Here is a 27,520-nt window from a genome sequence, read left to right on the forward strand (position 1 = left end):
AATGCTCTGCTGAGCGCAAGCGGCTTGCAGACCGGCGCCGGGTTCCCGCACCAACTTATGATGTTGGTCAGCGTGTGTGGCTCTCCACCCGGGACCTGCCTATCCGCTCAGATGCAAAGAAGCTAGCGTCAAGGTTTATTGGACCTTATCCAATAATTAAGCTGGTTGGTCCCTCTGCAGTCCGTCTTTGTTTGCCCCGCTCGCTTCGTGTGCACCCCACCTTTCATGTATCGAAGGTTAAACCTGCCCGGGAAAGCCCCCTAGTTCCCTCCTCAAGAGCCCCTCCTCCTCCCCGTATGGTGGAGGGTGAGGAGGTTTTCACTGTCAGGCGGCTCCTGGCAGCTCGCCGGCGTGGGCGGGGGTTCCAATACCTGGTTGACTGGGAGGGGTATGGCCCTGAGGAACGTGCCTGGGTACCTGCTAGGGACATCTTGGACCCAGGCATGATCAGAGACTTCCACAGGCAGCATCCTGAGATGCCTGGGCCGTCTGGAGCCGGTCGTGGAGGGGGGGGTACAGTCAGGAACTTGGACTGAGGTCCCCTTTAAGAGTGGGCGGGCCATAGGTCTGGGCTGTCCAGCACCTCACCTGTGGCCACTTCTTGTAATCACCCTGCCCTATATATGTCCTGTCTGTGTGTTTGTTCAGTGTTGGTTTGTTTATCGATGTCCCGTCCGTCCGGTCCAGTGTTAGTTGTCCATGTCTCGTCCGGTCTGTCCAGTCATTGGAGTCAAGTCTGCTGTGCTCCTCATGTCAAGGAGCAACCTGCGATTCATCGGCCTGTCCTGTCAGTATGAAATAAAGACTTGATTGAACCCAGCCTGTTTCCAGAGTCCTGCACTTGGGTCCTGTCCGTATCCGTGACAATAAAGCTTTGTATTTACAGTAAAAGGGCCATCTGGTTAATTAATTTTGATTACAAAAAACTGCAACAGCAATGTGCAAAAATAATTTGTAGTGCAAGAACAACAATTAAGTGCAACAACAAATAAAATCACTTATATATATAAAAATAGTAACAAAATTAAATTGTACAAAAACAAACATAATTAAATATCAAGCAAATACTTCAATAATGTTAATGAACCAGAAACAAGCTAACAAAATGGTTTACAAACAAATATAAAGGTGAATAACTAGATTTAAAAAAAGATGTAAATGTAAGTAATAGGGATGAGCGAGTGCACCAATATCTGTATCTGTATCAATAATCATTGAAATAATTTGCCATCTGTGATGGCTTAGTCAAATAAACTGAAATCAATTAAACAAAAGAAATGTGTTTAATTTGGTAACCCCCCCCCCATGATTTCATTGAGTACGGTTCACATTTCTTACTGTATGTACCACTGTCTGAGATTCTCTTTTGAAAATATTTCTTCTTTTTCACTTCTTGGTCACGTGAGTCCTTCCAGTACTGTAACGAACAAGCAGTTCGTTCCTCATTTTAAGCACTCACAGCACTTGATTGGAGCACTTTAAATGTTCACCAGCACTTTAAGATCAGGCTATTTGCACATATATAAATGCAATTTGCACACAATTGTTATGTTGCTGAAGCTGTGAATGTTTTAAGATGTGGGTGAGAGTGTTGTGTGGTGTGTGAGGATGGGTGAGGGTTTCCACTTACCTTCTGTGGGGTTCAGGCCGGTGTCCAAGTGAAAGAGTGTGGTAGATAGTTTTAGGATTTAGTTTATTATTTAGGTGTTTGCTTTTTAGATGTATTTGTTAATAGGGATTTCTTTCATTAAGTTATAGTTATGGTTTTGGTTTGGAGGATTTTAGCTTAGTTTTTAGACACTAATGTTCACTTTTATCACCTATGGATTTTTAATGGTTTCACCCAGTTGAGGTAATTGTATTTAAGGTGCCTTTTTTCACGTTAGTGACCAAGTAAATGAGTTTGTGTTTCTGAATAAGGAAACTTCTGTTCACATTTTTAAAGATGTGTATAAGGATCCAAGCTCGGGAAAAGCTGGTTTTGGAGTCTACATTATGAATAATGAAATTGGGAAAAGTATGCAAGTATCTGATTATCTATCAGTGTTCACTACTGAGCTGTTTGCCATTTGCTGGACTTCTGATTGGATTGAGCAAAATAAACCTGAGATGTTTTATATTTGTTGTGATTCTATGGCTGCTTTACAGGCAATATCGGGCTTGGGCAGATATTTTGCTGGAGATTTTGTGTTGCCTTCACCGGATTGAGCCAATGGAGTCAAGTATTGTTTTTTCCTGGATCCAATCTCTATTGCCAGGAATGAAACTGCTGATGTGCCAGCTAAGGAGGCTCTTCTCAAAACGGAAATTGAATATATCATCCGGTTGGGGAAGACTGAGTGTGCCAGAATTTTTAAAACTACGGTGAATCAGCAATGGCAGAGGGAGTGGCAGAATGAGACGAAAGGGAGGCACTATTTTAATTGTCAACCTTTTGTGTAGGGTAGTAGACGCATGTTGTCAGCCTGCCGATCAAAACAAGTTAAATGTAAGATTGGAGGGTGGCTCTCCTCCAGCCAGGCCCGGCTGGGCCTTCGCTGTTCCTGGTCTGGGGGGGCTGGTCCAGGGCTCGGCGGCTGGGGCCAATGAAGCTATCCAGAAGGGTTTCAGAAATCATAAGTATGTCTATTTTGTTTAATTGCAAAAATAGCGCAAGGTCATGCATTTCATTTCTCAGACTACATACAGTATATTAATATATAGAAGGACTAAACATTTAGGTAGTTTATTTATACTGGTTATCTTAGTTGATGGTAAATAAGTCAGATATTATAATAAAATGTAAAATCTATTTGAATACCTTGTATCATACGTTGTTTTGTCATCATCAAGTAGGCCACGTCAGACTTATTTGTCCAGCACACAGACACACATGCATACACTAATACTACAATAAGGTAAAAACAGAACTTTGAAGCCAATCAAGAAAGTGAGCGACTTTGACCAACTCTGGGGAAGATGACCAGTTTGTCATACTTCGAGCTGGCTTTATCACCTCTCTCTCTCTCTCTCTCTCTCTCCTGCAGCTTTCAACTTGGGCCACAGCTCTTTCCCCCTCAGCTGCACAGCTTCAGAGAAATATTTGTTAATGAAGATCTTGGTGCCCTTTAGTTTCTTGACAGAAGAAAGAATCCTTCATGTCCTTCATGCAAAGAAGTCTGACAACAATTCTTCTTGGTCTTCCGCTCTCCTGGTACTGATCAAATGTCTAGGCTCGCTCAATGTCCATATTTGTTCCATCTAAGCCAAAGTCTTTAGAAAGCATTTCTCGCACCATTTTCTCTGAATCTCTCCAATTATCTCCTTTCTCATCAGCAATGCTATCGATTAAGATGTTTGATCTCCTGCGTTGGTTTTCAGTGTCGTCCAGCTTAGTGACCATTGCATCTTGTTCCTGCTTGGAAGAAGTTCTGCTTGTCTGAAATGCCTTTATCTTTGCCTCAATCCCAGTGCACCCCATCTTATTCTCATCAAACTTTGCTTGGGTGAATTCCAAGCTGGTCTTCAGCTCCTGTGCATCTCTGATAATGCCATTCATGCCAGTCATTTTCTTGTACCATTCATGATCAGCTGAATGAAACATTTGAAGTTTTACTGCTGCTACACTAACATATCTTTGTAGATCTCTCTGCTGCTCCATTAACTGGGAGATTTCACTCATTGTGACCACATCCTCCTCACAAGGCGATGTTTTAACATTTTTAGGAGGCATGATATATCTTACCAGGATGTACCGTAAGTTGATGAAAGTTAAAAATGTTGATGGTGACAGTCTGTTTTGTCAGAGGCCGAGTAGGCCCAAGAGCATGTCAACTTATGCTAAAGCCACAAGTGCAGCAAATCGATGAGATATCGTCCACAATGTTGAGCAAATTGAGTCTGTAGACAACTGGATTAGAGAGAGAGATGTGTGCAGCACACATTTGAATTTGACCTTCAGTAAAAATGGCAGTTATTTTTCAAACTTTAAATTCTGGTGCTTTAATCAATTTTAATGAAGGTTGTCTATCAAAAAAAGAAAAATAATAATTCATTTAAGCCAAAACTTTAGTTATCACATACTTGAATTTTGTTGTACTACTCCCATCTTATTTAAAAAAAACAAAAACTCAAACCCATTTTGGCCTTACCTTTACTCATAGATGACATTCATGCGCTGATCCTTCTCCATGAAAAGCTCTGTGACTTGGTTTTAAAAGTCTTCCTTATTTTATCTTAGTTTTAAGAGTCTCTCAGTCTCAATGGAGATTATGGCCAAAGTTCAAGTGTCAGCTTCATGTGACCCAGTTTGTACTGGATCACAGTCAGACATGAGGCACAGCTCTCCACTGCCTCACCCAGGATTTCTGCCTGGATTGAATCACCAAATGCTCAAACGCTGTGATTTTTACTTAATAAAATATAAAAAATGTGTAGAATCATACTGAAAATCCATCTTTACTACAAATCAGTGAAAAATATGAATATTTATTTTATGTACTTTATTTTCTTTTTTATTATGATGGCAGGTGAGGCACTCCCCTGACCGCACGTCACTGATTGGTTGAAGGTCTCAGGATTTGACACCTTCAAATCCACAAACCTCCAACCAAAAGCCTGCAAAAACCAGTCTTGCAGAGAGTCTTCTCCTGTGAACACCCGGGAGGAGCTGCTTTCCAGCAACTCCTCTCACCCAGCGTTAGCATACAGCTAACACTCACCCAGCGTTAGCATACAGCTAACACTCACCCAGCGTTAGCACACAGCTAACACTCACCCAGCGTTAGCATACAGCTAACACTCACCCAGCGTTAGCACACAGCTAACACTCACCCAGCGTTAGCACACAGCTAACACTCACCCAGCGTTAGCATACAGCTAACACCAGAGGCCTGCAACCAGGGCCCTTCCCTCCTCAACTCCTCTGCTGACCCACCACGAGGGTCAGACCTTCCCCTGATCCAGAGACCAGCACCCAGAGTCTGATCTCCCATCAACCAGGAAAACCAAGCAGTTCCTCCAGGACGGACCAGGGAAACGACGCCTCACAGAACTTCTTTGTGTTTTCCTCAACCAGCAGGAAAACCATCACAGACCTGAGCGACCAGCTCCTCAGTCTGGACAAAAGGAACAACCAGGAGCTGTAAAGAAGGACTCCTGAAACATCAACTCCATCTTCTTCTCCTCAGCCTGCAGAACCAGCAACCACAGTTAGCAGGAGGTGCTAACTACAGGAGAAGACACCAGCTTCCCTCCAGCAGGACAACAACTGAACTCCTTTAAGGAAGTGGGAACAACAACTGGGCTTTACCTGAGATTAGTTAAACCTGATGCTATGATAGAACTGTTTAACTTTATGAAGATGTGTTGATTCTGTTACAGTGATTGAGTTCTATAGATAATGATATTAGGAGCAGTTATCAACCTGTAAACCAACGTTAGCTCTGCCACAGACACAGGGTCTGCATGCTAATCTTTGCTTTACTAACTAGTTAACTCACAATCCTACACATATCACATCAAAGACAACATCACACAGTAACTGAACACCATCTGACGATTCCTGACGTTTTACAAAACAAGTCTCATTCACATCAAGTCATTCTAGAAATGGTCCTTTAGCAGAGACACACAGGAAGCAGACGCTAAAGACTAGCTTCCATGTTCCATTGTTCTCCAGCACATGGTGGAGACCCAGGACAGACTTCCTGCTCTCTGATAACCTCCATTTGAATGGAGTTTCTTGTGATCCACCATCTTGTTTTGTAGTTCCATCACACGTCTCTCTCTCTCTCGAAACCCTAACCATATATCATTTTTGGAATCATACTTGCTGTGTGATTAATGAGCACAAAGGTGAATGAAATGTCTCTTCTGTGTCAAGAACTCCAAAATCCTTCAATCTTTACTGTTAATTCTGGTAATTGTAATTAATTTGACTATTAATTCCAATTCCTGATGAACTGTTTAGTATATCTTATGAGACTGATAGAACTGAGTTGTCTATCATTTCCTGTTAAGACAGTGGAGCTCCGAGGTTCTGATACACATCAGATTAATATTCAATAACATTATTAATAAATATCTTTGATAATTATTAATCATTATCGAGAGCCAAACACAATATAAATGGTACCGAACGATCCTTATAAGGTAAGAAATCCCTACAATGACATCTGAAACATGACTAACAGAAACTCCCATGATGCATTGTAGATATCATGGAGCTGATCGCTGCAAATGACATGCCATTACTGGGGGTTATATTAGGTTTGTAGTGTTGGTAATGGTTGTATTTTTATTTCATTAGTTCATGTAGTCAGTTAGTTCATTTAGTTTAGTTTGGTTTATTAGTAGGGATGTCCGATAATATCGGAGGGCCGATATTATCGGCCGATATTGACTTAAAAATTTAATATTTGGAAATATTGGTATCGGATTTTTACAACCGATATTGGAATTTCCGAGTCTCCTTGAACGCAGCATGGGACGTTTACGGGCGCGCGCTTGATGACGTTTAACAACAACAAATACAACATGCTGGACTCGTGGCTAAGAAGGAGAAGCCCGGTGGATGAAATGTCCGTGGAGGACTGGAGGCTCAACCAGGCCCTCTTCCCTGCTGGACCAGTACCTGACTGCACCCTGCACCAGTGTTGACAGTGAACCAGTGTTCAGCACTGGTACCAGTACCTGACTGCACCCTGCACCAGTGTTGACAGTGAACCAGTGTTCAGCACTGGTACCAGTACCTGACTGCACCCTGCACCAGTGTTGACAGTGAACCAGTGTTCAGCACTGGTACCAGTACCTGACTGCACCCTGCACCAGTGTTGACAGTGAACCACTGTTCAGCACTGGTACCAGTACCTGACTGCACCCTGCACCAGTGTTGACAGTGAACCAGTGTTCAGCACTGGTACCAGTACCTGACTGCACCCTGCACCAGTGTTGACAGTGAACCAGTGTTCACACTGGTACCAGTACCTGACTGCACCCTGCACCAGTGTTGACAGTGAACCAGTGTTCAGCACTGGTACCAGTACCTGACTGCACCCTGCACCAGTGTTGACAGTGAACCAGTGTTCAGCACTGGTACCAGTACCTGACTGCACCCTGCACCAGTGTTGACAGTGAACCAGTGTTCAGCACTGGTGCCAGTACCTGACTGCACCCTGCACCAGTGTTGACAGTGAACCAGTGTTCAGCACTGGTGCCAGTACCTGACTGCACCCTGCACCAGTGTTGACAGTGAACCACTGTTCAGCACTGGTACCAGTACCTGACTGCACCCTGCACCAGTGTTGACAGTGAACCAGTGTTCAGCACTGGTGCCAGTACCTGACTGCACCCTGCACCAGTGTTGACAGTGAACCACTGTTCAGCACTGGTACCAGTACCTGACTGCACCCTGCACCAGTGTTGACAGTGAACCAGTGTTCAGCACTGGTACCAGTACCTGACTGCACCCTGCACCAGTGTTGACAGTGAACCACTGTTCAGCACTGGTACCAGTACCTGACTGCACCCTGCAGTCAGGTACTGGCTGTCTGCTGGCTGTCGGCTGTCTGCAGCTGAAATGATTGGTTTTTTCTGACGTGATTGACTTCGTCTTCTCTTTCAGTTGTTTTTGATCACTGACTACAACAGACAGAAAATATCTCACCGCCTTCTTTTCATGCACATTTCAGTTTTACTAAAAGCACAGGTTCTGGGTCTCATTGTTCCCGTCTGTTTCTGAGATTTTCTGATGGTTCTGTCTGTTTCTGATGATTTATGACTTGATGGTTGGTCTCCAGACTGACAGCAGGTCTCCAGACTGACAGGCCTGTGGATGTGGAAGTGGATCATGTGGATCAGTGCTTAGCGACTGGAGAAACAGATGTGCAGATTCCCGAGAGACACACTGCTCACTGACAATGGTATGTTGTTCAACTGCATGACCAACTGTGTGTGTGTGTGTGTGTGTGTGTGTGTGTGTGTGTGTGTGTGTGTGTGTGTGTGTGTGTGTGTGTGTGTGTGTGTGTGTGTTGTTCTTCTTGGTTCCACGAGTGTCGGGTTACATCGCGTCAGACTGTAAACATGAAGTCACCCGACAGGATTCTGAAACTCACTGAAGATAAAAACCCAGTGAGGACATGAATTGGAAGAGGGAGAGTCACAGACGGAAGGAGAGTCACAGACGGAAGGAGAGTCACAGACGGAAGGAGAGTCACAGACTGAGGGAGTCACAGACGGAGGGAGAGTCACAGACTGAGGGAGTCACAGACTGAGGGAGTGACAGACTGAAGGAGGAGGAACCACCCAGGGAGGGGCTCTCAGGCTGGGAAACGACTTGTTTTGGAGCAATGAAGAAAACACTCAGCGTTGTGGCTCTGTGGTCGTGGTGTCTCTGGTTTTGAGGGGAAGGGGGTCGGAGGTCTTGCGGTGGATTCCATGGATAACTTCCAGACAGTCCTGCGGTTCTTCATGAACCAGAAAGCCACGATCGGCTACAGCTTCATGGCTCTGCTGACCATCGGGGGGGAGCGGGTCTTCTCCATGGTGTCCTTCCAGTGCCCCTGCAACCACCAGCAGAACTTTGCGTACGGCGTGACCTTCCTGCTGGGCCCGGCCGCCGTGCTGCTGGTCCTGGGGCTGTTCTTCAGCACCCGGCTGTGGCGGCTCTACACCGGCTGCTGCCTCGACCCCCTCAAGCTCTGCCCCCGGGGCAACTGCCTGGGGTGTGTGCGGGTATTCCTCAGCATCTTCAGCGAGGCTTGCGTGGCGCCCGTCATGTGGCTCTGCGTGGCCCTGCTCAACGGGACCTTCTACGAGTGCGCCGTCAGCGGGCTGGACGAGAACCTGGTGGTGGACCTGTTCTGTCAGAACAAGACCAGGACCTGTCGGGACGAGCTGGCCCGGGTGCCCTGTGGCCGGTCCAGTCTGTCTGGGGACGAGCGCATGGAGCTGCTGCTCATGTTCAGAGCTCAGTCCCAGGTGAGCAGAGCACCAGCATGACAGACCTCACAACATGATAGACCTCACAACATGACAGACCTCACAACAACATGACAGACCTCACAACATGACAGACCTCACAAGATGATAGACCTCACAACATGACAGACCTCACAACATGACAGACCTCACAACATGATAGAACTCACAACAACATGACAGACCTCACAACATGACAGACCTCACAAGATGATAGACCTCACAACATGACAGACCTCACAACATGACAGACCTCACAACATGATAGAACTCACAACAACATGACAGACCTCACAACATGATAGACCTCACAACAACATGACAGACCTCACAACATGATAGACCTCACACCATGAACGACCTCACAACATGATAGACCTCACAACAACATGACAGACCTCACACCAGCATGACAGACCTCACACCATGACAGACCTCCCAACATGACAGACCTCACAACATGACAGACCTCACAACATGATAGACCTCACACCATGAACGACCTCACAACATGATAGACTTCACAACAACATGACAGACCTCACACCAGCATGACAGACCTCACACCATGACAGACCTCCCAACATGACAGACCTCACAACATGACAGACCTCACAACAGCATGACAGACCTCACGACAGCATGACAGACCTCACAACATGACAGACCTCCCAACATGACATACCTCCCAACATGACATACCTCCCAACATGACAGACCTCACAACATGACAGACCTCACACCAGCATGACAGACCTCACAACATGACAGACCTCCCAACATGACAGACCTCACAACATGACAGACCTCACAACATGACAGACCTCACACCAACATGACAGACCTCACAACAACATGACAGACATCACAACATGACAGTACTCACAACAACATGACAGACATCACAACATGACAGACCTCACAACAACATGACAGACCTCACAACATGACAGACCTCACAACATGACAGACCTCACAACATGACAGACCTCACACCATGAACGACCTCACAACATGATAGACCTCACACCAGCATGACAGACCTCACACCAGCATGACAGACCTCACACCATGACAGACCTCCCAACATGAGAGACCTCACAACATGACAGACCTCACAACAACATGACAGACATCACAACATGACAGACCTCACAACAACATGACAGACATCACAGAATGACAGACCTCACAACAACATGACAGACCTCACAACATGACAGATCTCACACCAGCATGACATACCTCACAACATGACAGACCTCACACCAGCATGACAGACCTCACAACATGACAGACCTCACAACATGACAGACCTCACAACAACATGACAGACATCACAACATGACAGACCTCACAACAACATGACAGACCTCACAACAACATGACAGACCTCACAACATGACAGACCTCACAACATAACAGATCTCACACCAGCATGACAGACCTCACAACATGACAGACCTCACACCAGCATGACAGACCTCACAACATGACAGACCTCACAACATGACAGACCTCACAACAACATGACAGACCTCACAACATGACAGACCTCACAACAACATGACAGACCTCACAACATGACAGACCTCCCACCAGCATGACAGACCTCACAACATGACAGACCTCACAACATGACAGACCTCACACCAGCATGACAGACCTCACAACATGACAGACCTCACAACAACATGACAGACCTCACAACATGACAGACCTCACAACATGACAGACCTCACACCAGCATGACAGACCTCACAACATGACAGACCTCACAACAACATGACAGACCTCACAACAACATAACAGACCTAACAACATGACAGACCTCACAACATGACAGACCTCACACCAGCATGACAGACCTCCCAACATGACAGACCTCACAACATGACAGACCTCACAACAGCATGAAAGACCTCACGACAGCATGACAGACCTCACAACAGCATGACAGACCTCACAACATGACAGACCTCCCAACATGACATACCTCCCAACATGACAGACCTCACAACATGACAGACCTCACAACAACATGACAGACATCACAACATGACAGACCTCAACACAACATGACAGACATGACAACATGACAGACCTCACAACAACATGACAGACCTCACAACATGACAGACCTCACAACATGACAGATCTCACACCAGCATGACATACCTCACAACATGATAGACCTCACACCAGCATGACAGACCTCACAACATGACAGACCTCACAACATGACAGACCTCACAACAACATGACATACCTCACAACAACATGACAGACATCACAACATGACAGACCTCACAACAACATGACAGACCTCACAACATGACAGACCTCACAACATGACAGATCTCAGACCAGCATGACAGATCTCACAACATGACAGACCTCACATCAGCATGACAGACCTCACAACATGACAGACCTCACAACATGAAAGACCTCACAACAACATGACAGACATCACAACATGACAGACCTCACAACAACATGACAGACCTCACAACATGACAGACCTCACAACATGACAGACCTCACAAGATGATAGACCTCACAACATGACAGACCTCACAACATGACAGACCTCACAACATGATAGAACTCACAACAACATGACAGACCTCACAACATGATAGACCTCACAACAACATGACAGACCTCACAACATGATAGACCTCACACCATGAACGACCTCACAACATGATAGACCTCACACCAGCATGACAGACCTCACACCATGACAGACCTCCCAACATGACAGACCTCACAACATGACAGACCTCACAACATGATAGACCTCACACCATGAACGACCTCACAACATGATAGACTTCACAACAACATGACAGACCACACACCAGCATGACAGACCTCACACCATGACAGACCTCCCAACATGACAGACCTCACAACATGACAGACCTCACAACATGACAGACCTCACAACAGCATGACAGACCTCACGACAGCATGACAGACCTCACAACATGACAGACCTCCCAACATGACATACCTCCCAACATGACATACCTCCCAACATGACAGACCTCACAACATGACAGACCTCACACCAGCATGACAGACCTCACAACATGACAGACCTCCCAACATGATAGACCTCACAACATGACAGACCTCACAACATGACAGACCTCACACCAACATGACAGACCTCACAACAACATGACAGACATCACAACATGACAGACCTCACAACAACATGACAGACATCACAACATGACAGACCTCACAACAACATGACAGACCTCACAACATGACAGACCTCACAACATGACAGACCTCACACCATGAACGACCTCACAACATGATAGACCTCACACCAGCATGACAGACCTCACACCAGCATGACAGACCTCACACCATGACAGACCTCCCAACATGACAGACCTCACAACATGACAGACCTCACAACAACATGACAGACATCACAACATGACAGACCTCACAACAACATGACAGACATCACAGAATGACAGACCTCACAACAACATGACAGACCTCACAACATGACAGATCTCACACCAGCATGACATACCTCACAACATGACAGACCTCACACCAGCATGACAGACCTCACAACATGACAGACCTCACAACATGACAGACCTCACAACAACATGACAGACATCACAACATGACAGACCTCACAACAACATGACAGACCTCACAACAACATGACAGACCTCACAACATGACAGACCTCACAACATAACAGATCTCACACCAGCATGACAGACCTCACAACATGACAGACCTCACACCAACATGACAGACCTCACAACAACATGACAGACATCACAACATGACAGACCTCACAACAACATGACAGACATCACAACATGACAGACCTCACAACAACATGACAGACCTCACAACATGACAGACCTCACAACATGAACGACCTCACAACATGATAGACCTCACACCAGCATGACAGACCTCACACCAGCATGACAGACCTCACACCATGACAGACCTCCCAACATGACAGACCTCACAACATGACAGACCTCACAACATAACAGATCTCACACCAGCATGACAGACCTCACAACATGACAGACCTCACACCAACATGACAGACCTCACAACAACATGACAGACATCACAACATGACAGACCTCACAACAACATGACAGACATCACAACATGACAGACCTCACAACAACATGACAGACCTCACAACATGACAGACCTCACACCATGAACGACCTCACAACATGATAGACCTCACACCAGCATGACAGACCTCACACCAGCATGACAGACCTCACACCATGACAGACCTCCCAACATGACAGACCTCACAACATGACAGACCTCACAACAACATGACAGACATCACAACATGACAGACCTCACAACAACATGACAGACATCACAGAATGACAGACCTCACAACAACATGACAGACCTCACAACATGACAGATCTCACACCAGCATGACATACCTCACAACATGACAGACCTCACACCAGCATGACAGACCTCACAACATGACAGACCTCACAACATGACAGACCTCACAACAACATGACAGACATCACAACATGACAGACCTCACAACAACATGACAGACCTCACAACAACATGACAGACCTCACAACATGACAGACCTCACAACATAACAGATCTCACACCAGCATGACAGACCTCACAACATGACAGACCTCACACCAGCATGACAGACCTCACAACATGACAGACCTCACAACATGACAGACCTCACAACAACATGACAGACCTCACAACATGACAGACCTCACAACAACATGACAGACCTCACAACATGACAGACCTCCCACCAGCATGACAGACCTCACAACATGACAGACCTCACAACATGACAGACCTCACACCAGCATGACAGACCTCACAACATGACAGACCTCACAACAACATGACAGACCTCACAACATGACAGACCTCACAACATGACAGACCTCACACCAGCATGACAGACCTCACAACATGACAGACCTCACAACAACATGACAGACCTCACAACAACATAACAGACCTAACAACATGACAGACCTCACAACATGACAGACCTCACACCAGCATGACAGACCTCCCAACATGACAGACCTCACAACATGACAGACCTCACAACAGCATGAAAGACCTCACGACAGCATGACAGACCTCACAACAGCATGACAGACCTCACAACATGACAGACCTCCCAACATGACATACCTCCCAACATGACAGACCTCACAACATGACAGACCTCACAACAACATGACAGACATCACAACATGACAGACCTCAACACAACATGACAGACATCACAACATGACAGACCTCACAACAACATGACAGACCTCACAACATGACAGACCTCACAACATGACAGATATCACACCAGCATGACATACCTCACAACATGATAGACCTCACACCAGCATGACAGACCTCACAACATGACAGACCTCACAACATGACAGACCTCACAACAACATGACAGACCTCACAACAACATGACAGACATCACAACATGACAGACCTCACAACAACATGACAGACTTCACAACATGACAGACCTCACAACATGACAGATCTCAGAGCAGCATGACAGATCTCACAACATGACAGACCTCACATCAGCATGACAGACCTCACAACATGACAGACCTCACAACATGACAGACCTCACAACAACATGACAGACATCACAACATGACAGACCTCACAACAACATGACAGACCTCACAACATGACAGACCTCACACCAGCATGACAGACCTCACAACATGACAGACCTCACAACATGACAGACCTCACAACATGACAGACCTCACAACAACATGACAGACCTCACAACAACATGACAGACATCACAACATGACAGACCTCACAACAACATGACAGACCTCACAACATGACAGACCTCACAACATGACAGATCTCACACCAGCATGACAGACCTCACAACATGACAGACCTCACACCAGCATGACAGACCTCACAACATGACAGACCTCACAACATGACAGACCTCACAACATGACAGACCTCACACTAGCATGACAGACCTCACAACATGACAGACCTCACAACATGACAGACCTCACAACAACATGACAGACCTCATAACATGACAGACCTCACACCAGCATGACAGACCTCACACCATGACAGACCTCCCAACATGACAGACCTCACAACATGACAGACCTCACAACAACATGACAGACATCACAACATGACAGACCTCACAACAACATGATAGACATCACAGAATGACAGACCTCACAACAACATGACAGACCTCACAACATGACAGATCTCACACCAGCATGACATACCTCACAACATGACAGACCTCACACCAGCATGACAGACCTCACAACATGACAGACCTCACAACATGACAGACCTCACAACAACATGACAGACATCACAACATGACAGACCTCACAACATGACAGACCTCACAACATAACAGATCTCACACCAGCATGACAGACCTCACAACATGACAGACCTCACACCAGCATGACAGACCTCCCAACATGACAGACATCACAACATGACAGACCTCCCAACATGACAGACCTCACAACATGACAGACCTCACAACATGATAGACCTCACACCATGAACGACCTCACAACATGATAGACTTCACAACAACATGACAGACCTCACACCAGCATGACAGACCTCACACCATGACAGACCTCCCAACATGACAGACCTCACAACATGACAGACCTCACAACATGACAGACCTCACAACAGCATGACAGACCTCACGACAGCATGACAGACCTCACAACATGACAGACCTCCCAACATGACATACCTCCCAACATGACATACCTCCCAACATGACAGACCTCACAACATGACAGACCTCACACCAGCATGACAGACCTCACAACATGACAGACCTCCCAACATGATAGACCTCACAACATGACAGACCTCACAACATGACAGACCTCACACCAACATGACAGACCTCACAACAACATGACAGACATCACAACATGACAGACCTCACAACAACATGACAGACATCACAACATGACAGACCTCACAACAACATGACAGACCTCACAACATGACAGACCTCACAACATGACAGACCTCACACCATGAACGACCTCACAACATGATAGACCTCACACCAGCATGACAGACCTCACACCAGCATGACAGACCTCACACCATGACAGACCTCCCAACATGACAGACCTCACAACATGACAGACCTCACAACAACATGACAGACATCACAACATGACAGACCTCACAACAACATGACAGACATCACAGAATGACAGACCTCACAACAACATGACAGACCTCACAACATGACAGATCTCACACCAGCATGACATACCTCACAACATGACAGACCTCACACCAGCATGACAGACCTCACAACATGACAGACCTCACAACAACATGACAGACATCACAACATGACAGACCTCACAACAACATGACAGACCTCACAACAACATGACAGACCTCACAACATGACAGACCTCACAACATAACAGATCTCACACCAGCATGACAGACCTCACAACATGACAGACCTCACACCAGCATGACAGACCTCACAACATGACAGACCTCACAACATGACAGACCTCACAACAACATGACAGACCTCACAACATGACAGACCTCACAACAACATGACAGACCTCACAACATGACAGACCTCCCACCAGCATGACAGACCTCACAACATGACAGACCTCACAACATGACAGACCTCACACCAGCATGACAGACCTCACAACATGACAGACCTCACAACAACATGACAGACCTCACAACATGACAGACCTCACAACATGACAGACCTCACACCAGCATGACAGACCTCACAACATGACAGACCTCACAACAACATGACAGACCTCACAACAACATAACAGACCTAACAACATGACAGACCTCACAACATGACAGACCTCACACCAGCATGACAGACCTCCCAACATGACAGACCTCACAACATGACAGACCTCACAACAGCATGAAAGACCTCACGACAGCATGACAGACCTCACAACAGCATGACAGACCTCACAACATGACAGACCTCCCAACATGACATACCTCCCAACATGACAGACCTCACAACATGACAGACCTCACAACAACATGACAGACATCACAACATGACAGACCTCAACACAACATGACAGACATCACAACATGACAGACCTCACAACAACATGACAGACCTCACAACATGACAGACCTCACAACATGACAGATATCACACCAGCATGACATACCTCACAACATGATAGACCTCACACCAGCATGACAGACCTCACAACATGACAGACCTCACAACATGACAGACCTCACAACAACATGACAGACCTCACAACAACATGACAGACATCACAACATGACAGACCTCACAACAACATGACAGACCTCACAACATGACAGACCTCACAACATGACAGATCTCAGAGCAGCATGACAGATCTCACAACATGACAGACCTCACATCAGCATGACAGACCTCACAACATGACAGACCTCACAACATGACAGACCTCACAACAACATGACAGACATCACAACATGACAGACCTCACAACAACATGACAGACCTCACAACATGACAGACCTCACAACATAACAGATCTCACACCAGCATGACAGACCTCACAACATGACAGACCTCACAACATGACAGACCTCACACCAGCATGACAGACCTCACAACATGACAGACCTCACACCAGCATGAAAGACCTCCCAACATGACAGACCTCACACCAGCATGACAGACCTCACAACATGACAGACCTCACAACATGACAGACCTCACAACAACATGACAGACCTCACAACAACATGACAGACATCACAACATGACAGACCTCACAACAACATGACAGACCTCACAACATGACAGACCTCACAACATGACAGATCTCACACCAGCATGACAGACCTCACAACATGACAGACCTCACACCAGCATGACAGACCTCACAACATGACAGACCTCACAACATGACAGACCTCACAACATGACAGACCTCACACTAGCATGACAGACCTCACAACATGACAGACCTCACAACATGACAGACCTCACAACAACATGACAGACCTCATAACATGACAGACCTCACACCAGCATGACAGACCTCACACCATGACAGACCTCCCAACATGACAGACCTCACAACATGACAGACCTCACAACAACATGACAGACATCACAACATGACAGACCTCACAACAACATGATAGACATCACAGAATGACAGACCTCACAACAACATGACAGACCTCACAACATGACAGATCTCACACCAGCATGACATACCTCACAACATGACAGACCTCACACCAGCATGACAGACCTCACAACATGACAGACCTCACAACATGACAGACCTCACAACAACATGACAGACATCACAACATGACAGACCTCACAACATGACAGACCTCACAACATAACAGATCTCACACCAGCATGACAGACCTCACAACATGACAGACCTCACACCAGCATGACAGACCTCCCAACATGACAGACATCACAACATGACAGACCTCACAACAACATGACAGACCTCACGACAGCATGACAGACCTCACAACAGTATGACAGACCTCACAACATGACAGACCTCACAACATGACAGACCTCACACCAGCATGACAGACCTCACAACATGACAGACCTCACAACAACATGACAGACCTCACAACATGACAGACCTCACAACATGACAGACCTCACACCAGCATGACAGACCTCACAACATGACAGACCTCACAACAACATGACAGACCTCACAACAACATAACAGACCTAACAACATGACAGACCTCACAACATGACAGACCTCACACCAGCATGACAGACCTCACAACATGACAGACCTCACACCAGCATGACAGACCTCCCAACATGACAGACATCACAACATGACAGACCTCACAACAGCATGAAAGACCTCACGACAGCATGACAGACCTCACAACAGCATGACAGACCTCACAACATGACAGACCTCCCAACATGACATACCTCCCAACATGACAGACCTCACAACATGACAGACCTCACAACAACATGACAGACATCACAACATGACAGACCTCAACACAACATGACAGACCTCACAACAACATGACAGACCTCACAACATGACAGACCTCACAACATGACAGATCTCACACCAGCATGACATACCTCACAACATGATAGACCTCACACCAGCATGACAGACCTCACAACATGACAGACCTCACAACATGACAGACCTCACAACAACATGACAGACCTCACAACAACATGACAGACATCACAACATGACAGACCTCACAACAACATGACAGACCTCACAACATGACAGACCTCACAACATGACAGATCTCAGACCAGCATGACAGATCTCACAACATGACAGACCTCACAACAACATGACAGACCTCACAACATGACAGACCTCACAACATAACAGATCTCACACCAGCATGACAGACCTCACAACATGACAGACCTCACAACATGACAGACCTCACACCAGCATGACAGACCTCACAACATGACAGACCTCACACCAGCATGAAAGACCTCCCAACATGACAGACCTCACACCAGCATGACAGACCTCACAACATGACAGACCTCACAACATGACAGACCTCACAACATGACAGACCTCACAACAACATGACAGACCTCACAACAACATGACAGACATCACAACATGACAGACCTCACAACAACATGACAGACCTCACAACATGACAGACCTCACAACATGACAGATCTCACACCAGCATGACAGACCTCACAACATGACAGATCTCACACCAGCATGACAGACCTCACAACATGACAGACCTCACACCAGCATGACAGACCTCACAACATGACAGACCTCACAACATGACAGACCTCACAACATGACAGACCTCACACCAGCATGACAGACCTCACAACATGACAGACCTCACAACATGACAGACCTCACAACAACATGACAGACCTCATAACATGACAGACCTCACGACAACATGACAGACCTCACAACATGACAGACCTCACAACAACATAACATACCTCACAACATGAAAGACCTCACGTCAGCATGACAGACCTCACAACATGACAGACCTCACACCAGCATGACAGACCTCACAACATGACAGACCATGACAGCAACACGGACTGAAGCTAACAGCAACATAACAGACCTCACAGCAACATGACAGACCTCACAGCAATTCGGACTGAACCTCACAGCAACATGACAGACCTCACAGCAATTCGGACTGAACCTCACACCAACATGACACACCACACATCAACATGACAGACCTCACAACAACACGGACTGGACCTCACAACAACACGGACTGGACCTCACAGCAACATGACAGACCTCACACCAACATGACAGACCTCACAGCAACATGACAGACATCATAGCAACATGACAGACCTCATAGCAACATGACAGACCTCACACCAGCATGACAGACCTCACAACATGACAGACCTCACAACAACATGACAGACCTCATAACATGACAGACCTCACAACAACATGACAGACCTCACAACATGACAGACCTCACAACAACATAACAGACCTCACAACATGACAGACCTCACAACATGACAGACCTCACACCAGCATGACAGACCTCACAACATGACAGACCTAACACCAGCATGACAGACCTCCCAACACGACAGACCTCCCAACATGACAGACCTCACAACATGACAGACCTCACAACATGACAGACCTCACAACAGCATGACAGACCTCACAACATGACAGACCTCACAACAGCATGACAGACCTCACGACAGCATGACAGACCTCACGACAGCATGACAGACCTCACAACATGACAAACCTCACAACATGACAGACCTCACAACATGACAGATCTCACACAAGCATTACATACCTCACAACATGACAGACCTCACACCAGCATGACAGACCTCACAACATGACAGACCTCACAACATGACAGACCTCACAACAACATGACAGACATCACAACATGACAGACCTCACAACAAAATGACAGACCTCACAACATGACAGACCTCACAACATGTCAGATCTCACACCAGCATGACAGACCTCACAACATGACAGACCTCACACCAGGATGACAGACCTCACAACATGACAGACCTCACAACATGACAGACCTCACATCAACATGACAGACCTCACAACATGACATACCTCACAACATAACAGACCTCACAACATGACAGACCTAACACCAGCATGACAGACCTCCCAACATGACAGACCTCCCAACATGACAGACCTCACAACATGACAGACCTCACAACATGACAAACCTCACAACATGACAGACCTCACAACATGACAGATATCACACCAGCATTACATACCTCACAACATGACAGACCTCACACATGCATGACAGACCTCACAACATGACAGACCTCACACCAGCATGACAGACCTCACAACATGACAGACCTCACAACAACATGACAAACCTCACAGCAACATGACAAACCTCACACCAACATGACAAACCTAACACCAACATGACAGACCTCACACCAACATGACAGACCTCACAGCTAGATGACAAACCTCACAGCAACATGACAGACCTCACAACATGACAGACCTCACAACATGACAGATCTCACACCAGCATGACAGACCTCCCAACATGACAGGCCTCCCAACATGACAGACCTCACAACATGACAGACCTCACAACATGACAAACCTCACAACATGACAGACCTCACAACATGACAGATCTCACACCAGCATGACAGACCTCACAACATGACAGACCTCACACCAGGATGACAGACCTCACAACATGACAGACCTCACAACAACATGACAGACCTCACAACATGACAGACCTCACAACATGACAGACCTCACAACAGCATGAAAGACCTCACGACAGCATGACAGACCTCACAACAGCATGACAGACCTCACAACATGACAGACCTCCCAACATGACATATCTCCCAACATGACAGACCTCACAACATGACAGACCACACACTAGCATGACAGACCTCCCAACATGACAGACCTCACAACATGACAGACCTCACAACATGACAGACCTCACACCAACATGACAGACCTCACAACAACATGACAGACATCACAACATGACAGACCTCAACACAACATGACAGACATCACAACATGACAGATCTCACAACAACATGACAGACCTCACAACATGACAGACCTCACAACATGACAGATCTCACACCAGCATGACATACCTCACAACATGACAGACCTCACACCAGCATGACAGACCTCACAACATGACAGACCTCACACCAGCATGACAGACCTCACAACATGACAGACCATGACAGCAACACGGACTGAAGCTAACAGCAACATAACAGACCTCACAGCAACATGACAGACCTCACAACATGACAGACCTCACAACATGACAGACATCACAACATGACAGACCTCACAACAACATGACATACCTCACAACATGACAGACCTCACAACATGACAGATATCACAACATGACAGACCTCACAACAACATGACAGACCTCCCAACATGACAGACCTCCCAACATGACAGACCTCACAACATGACAGACCTCACAACATGACAGACCTCACAACATGACAGACCTCACACCAGCATGACAGACCTCACAACATGACAGACCTCACAACATGACAGACCTCACAACAACATGACAGACATCACAACATGACAGACCTCACAACATGACAGATCTCACACCAGCATGACAGACCTCACAACATGACAGACCTCACACCAGGATGACAGACCTCACAACATGACAGACCTCACAGCAACATGACAGACCTCACACCAATATGACAGACCTCACAGCAACATGACAGACCTCACAGCAACATGACAGACCTCACAGCAACATGACAGACGTCACACCAACATGACACACCACACAGCAACATGACAGACCTCACACCAACATGACAGACCTCACAGCAACATGACAGACCTCACACCAACATGACAGACCTCACAGCAACACGGACTGGACCTCACAGCAACATGACAGACCTCACACCAACATGACAGACCTCACACCAACATGACAGACCTCACACCAACATGACACACCACACAGCAACATGACAGACCTCACAGCAACATGACAGACCTCCCAGCAACATGACAGACCTCACAGCAACATGACAGACGTCACACCAACATGACACACCACACAGCAACGTGACAAACCTCACACCAACATGACAAACCTCACAGCAACATGACAAACCTCACACCAACATGACAAACCTAACACCAACATGACAGACCTCACACCAACATGACAGACCTCACAGCTAGATGACAAACCTCACAGCAACATGACAGACCTCACAACAACTAGGACTGGATCTCACACCAACATGACAGACCTCACAACATGACAGACCTCACAACATGACAGATCTCACACCAGCATGACAGACCTCACAACATGACAGACCTCACACCAGGATGACAGACCTCACAACATGACAGACCTCACAGCAACATGACAGACCTCACACCAACATGACAGACCTCACAGCAACATGACAGACCTCACAGCAACATGACAGACCTCACAGCAACATGACAGACGTCACACCAACATGACACACCACACAGCAACATGACAGACCTCACACCAACATGACAGACCTCACAGCAACATGACAGACCTCACACCAACATGACAGACCTCACAGCAACACGGACTGGACCTCACAGCAACATGACAGACCTCACACCAACATGACAGACCTCACAGCAACATGACAGACCTCACAGCAACAGGACAGACCTCACACCAACATGACAGACCTCACACCAACATGACACACCACACAGCAACATGACAGACCTCACAGCAACATGACAGACCTCACAGCAACATGACAGACCTCCCAGCAACATGACAGACCTCACAGCAACATGACAGACGTCACACCAACATGACACACCACACAGCAACATGACAGACCTCACAGCAGCATGACAGACCTCACACCAACATGACAAACCTCACAGCAACATGACAAACCTCACACCAACATGACAAACCTCACAGACACACGACAAACCTCACACCAACATGACAAACCTAACACCAACATGACACACCACACAGCAACATGACAGACCTCACAGCAACATGACAGACCTCCCAGCAACCTGACAGACCTCACAGCAACATGACAGACGTCACACCAACATGACACACCACACAGCAACATGACAGACCTCACAGCAGCATGACAGACCTCACACCAACATGACAAACCTCACAGCAACATGACAAACCTCACACCAACATGACAAACCTCACAGCAACATGACAAACCTCACACCAACATGACAAACCTAACACCAACATGACAGACCTCACAGCAACATGACAGACCTCACACCAACATGACAGACCTCACAACATGACAGACCTCACAACAACATAACAGACCTCACAACATGACAGACCTCACAACATGACAGACCTCACACCAGCATGACAGACCTCACAACATGACAGACCTAACACCAGCATGACAGACCTCCCAACACGACAGACCTCCCAACATGACAGACCTCACAACATGACAGACCTCACAACATGACAGACCTCACAACAGCATGACAGACCTCACAACATGACAGACCTCACAACAGCATGACAGACCTCACGACAGCATGACAGACCTCACGACAGCATGACAGACCTCACAACATGACAAACCTCACAACATGACAGACCTCACAACATGACAGATCTCACACAAGCATTACATACCTCACAACATGACAGACCTCACACCAGCATGACAGACCTCACAACATGACAGACCTCACAACATGACAGACCTCACAACAACATGACAGACATCACAACATGACAGACCTCACAACAAAATGACAGACCTCACAACATGACAGACCTCACAACATGTCAGATCTCACACCAGCATGACAGACCTCACAACATGACAGACCTCACACCAGGATGACAGACCTCACAACATGACAGACCTCACAACATGACAGACCTCACATCAACATGACAGACCTCACAACATGACATACCTCACAACATAACAGACCTCACAACATGACAGACCTAACACCAGCATGACAGACCTCCCAACATGACAGACCTCCCAACATGACAGACCTCACAACATGACAGACCTCACAACATGACAAACCTCACAACATGACAGACCTCACAACATGACAGATATCACACCAGCATTACATACCTCACAACATGACAGACCTCACACATGCATGACAGACCTCACAACATGACAGACCTCACACCAGCATGACAGACCTCACAACATGACAGACCTCACAACAACATGACAAACCTCACAGCAACATGACAAACCTCACACCAACATGACAAACCTAACACCAACATGACAGACCTCACACCAACATGACAGACCTCACAGCTAGATGACAAACCTCACAGCAACATGACAGACCTCACAACATGACAGACCTCACAACATGACAGATCTCACACCAGCATGACAGACCTCCCAACATGACAGGCCTCCCAACATGACAGACCTCACAACATGACAGACCTCACAACATGACAAACCTCACAACATGACAGACCTCACAACATGACAGATCTCACACCAGCATGACAGACCTCACAACATGACAGACCTCACACCAGGATGACAGACCTCACAACATGACAGACCTCACAACAACATGACAGACCTCACAACATGACAGACCTCACAACATGACAGACCTCACAACAGCATGAAAGACCTCACGACAGCATGACAGACCTCACAACAGCATGACAGACCTCACAACATGACAGACCTCCCAACATGACATATCTCCCAACATGACAGACCTCACAACATGACAGACCACACACTAGCATGACAGACCTCCCAACATGACAGACCTCACAACATGACAGACCTCACAACATGACAGACCTCACACCAACATGACAGACCTCACAACAACATGACAGACATCACAACATGACAGACCTCAACACAACATGACAGACATCACAACATGACAGATCTCACAACAACATGAAAGACCTCACAACATGACAGACCTCACAACATGACAGACCTCACAACATGACAGACCTCACACCAACATGACAAACCTCACAGCAACATGACAAACCTCACACCAACATGACAAACCTAACACCAACATGACAGACCTCACACCAACATGACAGACCTCACAGCTAGATGACAAACCTCACAGCAACATGACAGACCTCACAACAACTAGGACTGGATCTCACACCAACATGACAGACCTCACAACATGACAGACCTCACAACATGACAGATCTCACACCAGCATGACAGACCTCACAACATGACAGACCTCACACCAGGATGACAGACCTCACAACATGACAGACCTCACAGCAACATGACAGACCTCACACCAACATGACAGACCTCACAGCAACATGACAGACCTCACAGCAACATGACAGACCTCACAGCAACATGACAGACGTCACACCAACATGACACACCACACAGCAACATGACAGACCTCACACCAACATGACAGACCTCACAGCAACATGACAGACCTCACACCAACATGACAGACCTCACAGCAACACGGACTGGACCTCACAGCAACATGACAGACCTCACACCAACATGACAGACCTCACAGCAACATGACAGACCTCACAGCAACAGGACAGACCTCACACCAACATGACAGACCTCACACCAACATGACACACCACACAGCAACATGACAGACCTCACAGCAACATGACAGACCTCACAGCAACATGACAGACCTCCCAGCAACATGACAGACCTCACAGCAACATGACAGACGTCACACCAACATGACACACCACACAGCAACATGACAGACCTCACAGCAGCATGACAGACCTCACACCAACATGACAAACCTCACAGCAACATGACAAACCTCACACCAACATGACAAACCTCACAGACACACGACAAACCTCACACCAACATGACAAACCTAACACCAACATGACACACCACACAGCAACATGACAGACCTCACAGCAACATGACAGACCTCCCAGCAACCTGACAGACCTCACAGCAACATGACAGACGTCACACCAACATGACACACCACACAGCAACATGACAGACCTCACAGCAGCATGACAGACCTCACACCAACATGACAAACCTCACAGCAACATGACAAACCTCACACCAACATGACAAACCTCACAGCAACATGACAAACCTCACACCAACATGACAAACCTAACACCAACATGACAGACCTCACAGCAACATGACAGACCTCACACCAACATGACAGACCTCACAACATGACAGACCTCACAACAACATAACAGACCTCACAACATGACAGACCTCACAACATGACAGACCTCACACCAGCATGACAGACCTCACAACATGACAGACCTAACACCAGCA

At 46.9% G+C, this 27,520-nt stretch overlaps 1 protein-coding gene across 1 annotated transcript in view; it reads left to right on the forward strand.

Annotated features, from left to right (window-relative positions):
• Positions 1-8,224: 8,224 nt before the first annotated feature.
• LOC308133833 (calcium homeostasis modulator protein 5-like) overlaps positions 8,225-27,520 on the forward strand; it is a 32,245-nt gene continuing 12,949 nt past the window's right edge. Inside the window, exon 1 of the mRNA XM_080501348.1 lies at positions 8,225-8,958. Coding sequence (XP_080357474.1) covers positions 8,416-8,958 — 543 coding nt within the window. The 5' untranslated portion in view covers positions 8,225-8,415. The remainder of the gene's footprint in view (positions 8,959-27,520) is intronic.

The sequence above is a fragment of the Blennius ocellaris genome (genome assembly GCF_963422515.1).
Source record: "Blennius ocellaris genome assembly, chromosome: 8".
Taxonomy (NCBI): Eukaryota; Metazoa; Chordata; class Actinopteri; order Blenniiformes; family Blenniidae; genus Blennius; species Blennius ocellaris.